The sequence below is a fragment of the Grus americana genome, chromosome 1 (genome assembly GCF_028858705.1).
Source record: "Grus americana isolate bGruAme1 chromosome 1, bGruAme1.mat, whole genome shotgun sequence".
In the NCBI taxonomy this organism is placed as follows: domain Eukaryota; kingdom Metazoa; phylum Chordata; class Aves; order Gruiformes; family Gruidae; genus Grus; species Grus americana.
The window spans coordinates 121734616-121744319 of NC_072852.1; the positions used below are offsets into that span (position 1 = coordinate 121734616).

General features: G+C 43.7%; 1 protein-coding gene across 2 annotated transcripts in view; it reads left to right on the top strand.

Moving 5' to 3' along the window:
* Positions 1–8322, top strand: part of PDE9A (phosphodiesterase 9A) — a 50705-nt gene extending 42383 nt beyond the window's left edge. Inside the window, exons 12-18 of one of the 2 annotated variants that reach the window (XM_054816864.1) lie at positions 691–773; positions 1642–1798; positions 2988–3101; positions 3769–3873; positions 5336–5464; positions 5654–5749; positions 7414–8322. In XM_054816864.1, the coding sequence (XP_054672839.1) occupies positions 691–773; positions 1642–1798; positions 2988–3101; positions 3769–3873; positions 5336–5464; positions 5654–5749; positions 7414–7464 (735 nt within the window). In that variant the 3' untranslated portion in view covers positions 7465–8322. The remainder of the gene's footprint in view (positions 1–690; positions 774–1641; positions 1799–2987; positions 3102–3768; positions 3874–5335; positions 5465–5653; positions 5750–7413) is intronic. The other variant, XM_054816874.1, reaches the window with a different exon arrangement.
* The last annotated feature ends 1382 nt before the right edge of the window (positions 8323–9704 follow it).

Sequence of the window (9704 nt, forward strand, 5' to 3'; positions counted from 1 at the left end):
TGCAAATAATGCCTTGCATGTACTGTATACAAGATTCACATTCCACTTGTACTTTGACCAAAACTATAGGCATCATCTATTTTCCTTGACTGGGTAACCTGCTTTTATATATTCATTTCATTTCTGCACAAACCAGATTTTATTCAGTTAAAAACCCCTTTTCTTCTCCATACTTAAACATCTCAGTTACTGGCCTAAGTCTATTTTCTTGCCAGAAAGAGTATGAAGAAAAATTTGGTTTAATGGAAGTTCATCCTGTTCAGAAGCTGTGGGAATGCAACACTTAATTTTTCTCACTCTTTTCATAACTTTAGTTAATGCAGAATGCAATGGCAACTAAGCTGTCTTCCAGCCCTCCCTTAACTAATCAGGATGCTCAAATGACTTGTAAGAGACTAATACCTCAGTGCTTTTATATGATCTCTGCAGTAATAGCAAGTTTCAAGCAAATTGCCTCCTCTGAGCTGCCATTAATGCAACAAAGGCAAATCTGAGTCATTTTTGCTGGAAGGGAAGGCAGAATTCTCTTTCATAAAACTGAAGTAAATTGATCTATGGAAAAATACTTCATTTTGCTCAGATTTGCATTTCCCTAAAAAGTAAATGTGGGTAGGGTTTTTACTTCTTTTAATTTATGGGGATAGGGCAAGTAGAAATTGCAATACCACATTAATGTTTTGTATTTTGCAGGAGAAATTTTCCCAAATTGACATCTTGATTCTCATGACTGCAGCAGTATGCCATGACTTGGACCATCCAGGCTATAATAATACGTAAGCCTGTTTCTTGCTTTCTCTTCCCTTAAAATTTATTGGGAAGGTAATACCAGCTGGCATTTTTGGTAGATCAGGTTTTCCTCCTCACAGCTTGAGCTGGCCATGACCTTCCCCCAAGGCCCCGCTGTTCACTTACACGTGGGCCAAGGCAGAGCTTCATGCAGAAAACTCACATCTGGGTTGGGTTTGACAGCTGTCCTTGGCTCTGTAAGAAAAATGCTTTTTCAGATTTCTATTCCAACACTTTCCCCCACTCCTGAGAAAACAAGGTAAAATATCTTACAGCTGAGAGAAAGGGGATAAATTATTATAGCTCCATTGACTGAAATGGAATATTTACACTAAAATGCAAAGGGTGATTTAACTTACACATTATTTCATAATTATAAATTGTGAAGTGCATATTATTCTATTTATTATCATATGAGGAAATTAGAATTGTTGACCCATGGGCACTTTTGTGTGCATGCGTGTGTGTGTGAAAAGGAGAGAGTATCTAATTTATTTGCAGCCATTCATTAAATAAGGGCAGAAAGCAATTCTGACTGAGATCAGTGAGAATCTGTCCATCGCCATTAGCGGGGGGTGAATGAACCCCAGACAGTTCCGTCTGTGTTTGTTCTATGTCATTTTAAGCTACAGAGACTTGGTAAAATTTAGAAAAAAACCTACAGGGGAAGAGTGCCTGAGATGATATTAAAGTAATATCTGTCTTCTCTAAAAATCTGATTTAGTATTAACAATCAAAAACCAAACTGCAGCTAATTGAATAAGCATTGAAAAGAATGTAAATAAAAGTAAGCAGCATGTTTTAGAGCAGCTGGTGCATGTCTGCAGGAGATCTCATTGTTTTTCTTCACATCAGCTATCAGATAAATGCACGAACTGAGCTTGCAGTACGCTACAATGACATCTCCCCACTGGAGAACCACCACTGTGCTGTGGCTTTCCAGATCATTTCCCAGCCGGAATACAACATTTTCTCCAATGTCGACCAGGACCAATTTAAACAGATAAGACAGGTACGAATGCTGCTCCCATCTGTGTCATACAAACTGTTCCTGAAGATGTAAGCATTCACAGACCTCCCTGCTGTACAATGCGAGTGAATCATTCTCCCTAGAGGGTAGGACTGAAAAAGCCCCTCACACTGGAAGGATCCAAGAGGGATTCTTGGAAAATTTCCACAGCAGCACTCCCTGGAATGTCTTGCTGAGAAATAATGAGTACATCCTGACTATTAAAGCCTATGACATTTTGGGGGTAGATATTTATATTACTGTAGGAGCCAATTAGCTCTGACTGGGAAAGGATTGAGTTCTCATGGCAGAAGTTTATGCTTTCAGAGAACATTGTATTAATTTTAAAAGGGGCTTCAAAATGGGAAAAGATTTACAACAGCAGAGCACTTGTACTGTTGGAGGAGGCTCTGGTGGACTGGGAGCCATCACAGTTAGCTCTGAGACAGTGAACAATACTACAATTCCCATTAGAGCACTAAGGGCCAAAATTCGGTCTTAGTTTCCATGTTACACCTTCCTTACACACCAAATGAAAAAGCAGACCAATGTAAGGGCTCAGATACCACTCTGGTTGGAGTTACTGATTCTGCCAGTGCATGGGAAGCAGGCATGGGCCCAAAATGGATAGATCTGTATGAAAACTCGCAACTTTAAATTAACCACATGTTTTCCCATCATAAACTCTGCCTGGCAGGATGATACAGAGCTCCTAACACATTGAGTGCTTCTGGGTATTTCAAAGCCCTTAATCCAAGGAGGATGAGTCCAAAGGACATCCACATCTACTTATCTTTGTCTCTTCCTAGGGCCACTAAGAGTCCGCAGCAAAACCTGTAGTGCTTTCCAAGGAGCCAAAAGCAGATCTTGGCAAACAGAGCATGGCTTTTAACATCCTGTTGTACAGTTTGTTTTTCCACAATTAGTCAATCAGAAAGGAAAAAAGTCAATGCCTCCAGAATATCACACCAGTGTTACAGATCGACCCATCCATGATCTTCATATACCCTGAATTCTTTATAACCCTCTTCCAGTTTGCTTGGCAATTTCAAGTCAGAAACTTCCCCTTTCAGTGTTAACAATGTAATCCATCTGAGGCTTTTTTGTGTGTAAGAAAGACCCTGCTTTGCTCTGCAATAGTAGACTTTGTAAAGAATGTCAAGTTAATATGTGAACATGTTTTCTTTGCTAGGGGATAATTACGTTAATCCTGGCTACAGACATGGCGAGACATGCAGAAATACTGGACTCTTTCAAGGAAAAAATGGAAAATTTTGATTACTCAAATGAAGAACACATGACCTGTGTAAGGAGGTTTTGTGGATTATTATTTTTCTGTGCATAGTGCAAAAGCTTGTAGATTAACATTCATTTGTTTAAAAACCAAGTTTCAATATACATTATCAAAACCTAATCCTACCTACATCCTCTGCCCCACCAAAAAGAATTAAAATTTGGAAGTGCTCTATATAAAATAGATTATTCCAGCTTTAGAAATCCTGGAGTCTCATCAAGAAATAAATAATTACTCTGTCAGGATACAAATTCTTATTGGCCATTACTGTGGGGCGAAAAGTATCCACAAGAGTACAAACTCTAGTCTTCTCTGCCTCCTAATCCAGTCATTTCTGACGTCCAGCGAAGCCTCTCCCCGGCTGCCTCCAAGTGCTCCAGAAACAACTTCATGGTCATTTCTGGTTGAATCTTCATGTAGCAGATAAGCGCACGTCCCGCTGTGACACATCCCAGTGCTACAGACAGGGAAACTGAGGCAGAGAGGGGATAAGTGATTTACACAGGGTAACTGAGAGAGTGGAAAAGAATCCACATCATGTAAGACATCTGATTTAATCCTAAAACTGTCCTTTCTGTTGGAAAACATTGGCTCCTATTGCATTGTAAAGACGCAGGTCTGGATAAAGGAAAAAGGGCTGGCAGTAAGACTGCAGTATTAAAGTATTATCCTCTTTCAGCTGAAGATGGTACTGATAAAATGCTGTGATATCTCCAATGAAGTCCGCCCGATGGAAGTAGCTGAGCCCTGGGTAGATTGCTTATTAGAAGAATATTTTATGCAGGTAAGAATGAGGGAGAGATGCAGTTGCACAAATTGCTGCTCTTCCTGAATCCCACCTCAGCTATGGGTGCTCTGCTGTCTGACAGCCCAGTCTAGCTCTAGGATGGAAAGGCTTCTTTTACAGAACGCGAGAGAAGGATGTCAGCAAGAAAAGCTGTTCACAAAGCAAGTGAATGCAATTGACTGTAATTTGCAGACGAAAGGCAATAGCAACCTAGAAGTTCTAATGTTAGCAGACTGAAGCTTGTTCTCTGTAAAGTGGCTGCCTTGCAAGTTCGTTTGACGTGTAAGTGATTTTTGAGCCAAAAGGGCAAGAGCAGTGGCAAGAGAAAGTTGGCCAGTAAATGACAGCAAATATCACACAGAAACTAGTATAGATAAATTTCACTCTGTGTGAACATTTGCTAAAGAGAAAGCAGACGACTTGCTGAGGTGTGCAAAGTCAGACTTTAAGCTCCCCAGACCATTGCTCCTCACTGGATTCCGAGCTGGACGCAGTTTCTGACTGCTTAAAAAGGATCCCTGGAAGAGCAGCCCTCAGCTGCCTCTGGCACATGGGGCTCCTGAGCAGTGTGTACATGCTGCAGCAGTGGGATCCCAAGAGACACACAGCTGCAGTGCTCTGAGGAGGAGATGCCAGAGCTTTTTTGTCTGTACCTTGACAGGGTGCGTGCTGAGGAGGGCTTCTCACAAGACACAGACACCTCTGATGATGTGTCAGATGTACTCACTCACTGCATCTGCAGCATTTTACTCAAAATTACAGTATTTGTGTGCCTTACTGTTTGGGCCACCCAGCAAAAGTACTATGTGCCAAAACTTCCAATAATTGAGAGATAAAGTCTGCTACAGGGTATCTTTTTTGCACTCACAGTCTGTGACCTCCTTGCACGTGAACCCACATAGAAACAGTGAGTTATGTGGTCAAGTAGGTAGCTTGGTAAACTCATTGCAGTCAATGGAACTGTTCTCCATTGACCCAGCTAGCCAGAACTAGTGTTAATCATTAGTAAAGAAGTATATGTTATTTCTGGTTGAATACCTGAAAATAGTCACTCTCTGGAGAACGATGAGGAAATCAAAGAGCTATTCCTTCTCTTCCAGAATGGCAAAAGCCATTACTACCTTTCTGAATGCTCAGAAATAGTTTACCTCCCAAGTCCCATGGGTTTGCAAAGGGAACCAGGTGGCCTCATTGTCCTGTAAGCCTGAAGGTGAACGCTTTCATGCCAGTACTGTGCGGATGTAACCGAACAGAGTTCTCTTTATTCAGATGCTTGCTCTCCACAAAGCAGGATACATTGGCACGAGGGCAGCATATTGCTATTCTGTGCAATCTTCAGACACCACTGAGATCTGTATCTGAAAGCTACTGCTCTTTAGCAAGTGATGTACTTGGTACATTACTCTCTTCACAGGCTTCTAGCTGAGATTAATATTTGTTAACTCTGGATTTGTTCCAGAGCGACCGAGAAAAATCCGAAGGGCTTCCAGTGGCACCGTTCATGGACCGCGATAAAGTGACCAAGCCGACAGCACAGATTGGCTTCCTCAAGTTTGTTCTCATCCCCATGTTTGAAACAGTAACAAAGGTAAGTCACCCAAGGCCAGAAGCAGAAGTGGGGGCATGCGGAGCTTAAGCGTATGCTCCGACAGGTGTTTAGTCAGCCAGGGAAATGGGAATGGACAGTTCACGTTCTGCCTTTCAGCCCATTTCTAGCATGTACAGGTTAACAAGTACAAAAGGAAATGTTGATATTCTTTCTCTTGTTTTCACCTAGCTGTTTCCAGAAGTGGAGGAGGTGATGCTCCAGCCCCTTTGGGAATCCAGGGACCGCTATGAGGAATTAAAACAGATAGATGATGCTATGAAAGAGGTAAGCTCTAAATACCTTATTGGCACAGCAAACGTTATGATTGAATAAGTCAAACATTATAATTTAATAGCAGTTTAATTCCAAAACAATAGGAATGCTTATGGTGTAATCATTATCATGAGAAACACATTCATTACACCTGGTTGGAGAAAGGTGTGTATCACAAGCCATAAGCTAGTGCAAGAAAGTGCCCTTGCAGAGTCCACCAGGCACCACACAAGCATGGCCATGGGAAGGGAGCTGCTTGAAGAGAGGGACCTGGAGAAAAAACTCAGAGATAACCACCTGAGGGGAGTGCGTTAGCAAACACGTCTCCCAGGAAGGAGCCACATTCCCCTGGGAAGGAGTAAGCCTGAGCTAGATTGCAGCAAAATGTCCTGGGGTTGGGCGGTTTAAGGCACTGCACCACCAATGCATAAATTTCTCTTCTGGGAGCAAATTTCTACTGACACATCTATCACCAAGGATGCGCCTGAAATTTTATGAGAAATTTTTCTCATACACACAGCATCCAGTAGGATTAAACACACAACCAATGCAGCCATTTTATGTCCCAGGCTGAGTGGGGACCTCCATTCACAGAGTGTCTCTCATTTTGACATGTAAGTCTTAGGGGAGGAAGGATATACATGCAACCACATTTGCTCTCTCTGGCCACGCCTGCATTGCCTGACAGGGCAGAGAGGGAGGCTGGGCTGCGGGAGCAGGTGCCCCGCACGGGCAGTGCAGCAGCCGGTGTGCTGGCCTGGCTCCAGCAGCACCCTGCAGCCTGAGATGCTGAGCCTGCACGCCTGCCTTGCCTGCCTCTTCCAGTGCTTCTGTTCCCTGCCAAGGCAGATGACAAAACCAGCCCAAATGGCATCACAGTGTAGGGGTTTTCTGACGTGAACAAATTTATCATGTAGACAGGATACTATCAGTCAGTCATTAAAATAAATTGGAAAGTGCCCTGGAGCACTAGTTGTGCTGATATTGTTTGATATGTGGGAAATGAAGGTTCATTCACTTGATCATCCCTGGCTGGATGAGGGGAACAGTAGCTTTCTGGTGTAGCTCCCACCTCCTCCCAAGTGCTTTGGAGGAAAAGCCCCTCAGCAGCACAAATACAAAGGCTGTTTAATCAAAGAGCACATGCTTTGAGGACACCAAGTTATAAAGGAGAAGAAAGTCTTTTAGGCATTCTTCAGTTTAGAGTGGAGCATTTCTCAAAGGAGGGAAGAAGAACTCAAATATGACTGCCAGACTTTCTGAGTCCTATTCATCTTTCAAGTTGAGCTGAGATTTTACTTCTGGTTTAGAGAAGCTGTCAGAAGAGAAATTTTATACAAACTGATGGAGCTTTAATTACGGTGTATTGGCACAAGAGGTCTTAGGGAAATAGGAGATGCCTGAATTCAGAAATACCCTGAAACAAGAGGAGTTAGTTAATAATCTGAGAGCCTAGCACAGCAGATGATGAGAAAGATCGAGTGCTGTTTACTCAGGACATACATCCAGAGCTGTCTGGATTAAATGGTGCCTGTGATATATCAAGCTGCTGCCTGTTATTTCCCAAGAAATGTTGCACATGCCTTGTGCAGAGATGAACGTTCGACTCACAGCAGCAGTGGAAAGCAGCACTGTGTAAGTCAGGGGTATTAATCCTGCTTTGCTCTTCATTTCAGTTGCAGAAGAAGAAAAGTGAAAATTTGACCACCGGCAGTACCGAAAAGTGAGACAAAAGAGCCTTTGAGCAAAAGATAAGCCTTAAGGTTATTCTGGTTTTGAGAAATGCTATATTTGCCAAACAGACATGGTGGCTACATCAAAATCCAACTGAGACTATGTATGCGGAGAGGTGGCAGGCACGCATGCCCTGCCTGCCTGTCTGCCTGCCCGGACGCCTTGTCTACAGCCTGCAGCCTGCTCACACAGGCGCTGCCGCCGTCAGGCACCGAGGGCTCCCCTTGCTCCGGCACACCCATAGCAGCCCCCTCGGCAGGACTAACCCTGCGGACATTGCACAGGTTGCAGCACGGCTCAAATCTTCAGCAGATTTGCCTTTTTGTGGAGTCAGTCTGTAAAGACAAAGCGGAGTTTTAGCTAAGGAGCCTTTTCAGGAAAATGATCCACTGGCATCCGAAAACAAAAGGAAAAGTTGTTTTAGTCACGCTACTACATATATGTGTACAGCAGTATGCTACTTACAGCGTAGCTTAACAGATGCTTATATTCTGACAGGGGTCCTGGCATATATTTTTGTTTGCCTAGTAGGCCCTAATGACACATTTCTCTGTATTATTCTCTGAATTTTATAGTGTTCATAGTACATTCAGAAGCCCAGCATAGTGGATGAAATTTTCTTTGTTTTCTACACTAGAAGAAATCAGAAGGAACCTTAGTGAGTTTGCAGGTTCACTTTGTTGCCTGGTACAGCTAGATGGCACGGGATCCTTTGGCACAAGCAAGGAAGGGAGCACAAAGCTGAAACCACTGTGCAAGCGTATTTTTATCCTCGTGGATGCAAAAAGCAACAACAAGAAAAACCTTCAAAGATGTACAGATTTTTTTTACTTCTAAACTGATCTGCTAAATAATATATTCTTCTACAGAAATGGGTGTTGTACTTGTTTTCATTTGCATATGCGTTCACGTGAGAACTGTCCTGTTCTTAAAGACACATGCTTTCCTAATGAATATAAGGTGAGAGTCTGTAAAGGAGAGAGTGGAGTTGGTCCTCCTTAAGAAGAGAAGCTTTAGAAACATTTTTTGTTGCATATTTGCATCATAAGCACAATACTGAAAGAGCTTCACTTCCCTTGATCACTTTGTAAAGGCTGGGAGCCAAGCTCTGCCCGGAGGTGCAGCCAGGCAAACAGACAGCAGGCAATACTGCGATCGACTCCTGTGCACCACCTTGCCAAAGGGAAGGCCGTAAAGAAATCCCCCTTCCTTATGCCCCTGAGAACTGAGGCACGGCCATGCTGCTCACCCACTCCTGGTTTCGCCCACCGGGGAAAAGTTGCTCTCCCTGGGGGTTTCAGCAGACAGGATCGGTTCCTATCACGGCATGGCTGCTGAGACCAGTGATTCACATGCACCCTGGCTTGCTGGCATCCCCCGCCAGCAGCCGTAGGCACACAGCCAGCAAAGCATCATGCATGTTGCTCCAGACCTCCTTGGCTCAGTTCCTGAGGCTGCCCCATCAACTTTGCTGAGTGTGTTAGCAGTGAGGGTAATGCTAGTTAGTGCTGTGTCTCTGCAAAGTCCAAAGCCACATATGTTGTCTTAGCTTGTGTTTCAAAGTGAGATGTGGGGGGCCAGTTTTTCCCCCTGTGACCCAGAAAACACCTTAGGCTTAAGCTCAACCTCTCTGGCAGGTGTCTAGTACCAAGCTCACCACTGAACAACAAACCCTGCCTCCTGCTCTGGAAATTCAGATTTGTTCTCCTGTGTTTTCTGCACATTAATTCTGAGCTCAACTCTTGTTTCTCCCCCAGTGCCATTTCGTATGCTTGGTCTCTCTGTTTTGCACAAAATTGTATTACTTCAGCTACTCTCCAATCTCTCAGGGAGATCAATATTACCTTGAAACATTCATCCCTCTACCCTCTTCCTGTTTGCACATTTCCAGAGACCCAGGACAGACCCACAGCTAGTTCTCTCTGCTGGTGCCTCTTTCTGCCCAAGCTGCCTTCTCCTTTAAACGGGGGTGGGGTGGGGGTAGGAGGGTGGGGTTGTTTGGTTTTGTTGGGGTTTTTTGTGTATGTGTGTGTGGTTTTGGGCTTTCTGCTGCAAACTGGAAAAGAGTCTGATCCCCAGAGTTGAACAGTCCTGGGGGACCCCACGGGAGATGGGACAATCCAAGCACAAGGTCAGCTCCAAGCTACACAGACATCTTCATGAATGCATGAACTAAACCCTAGTTTTGATTAACCTCAAACTTCTGATGCCTGAAAGTTGGATCAGAATTACG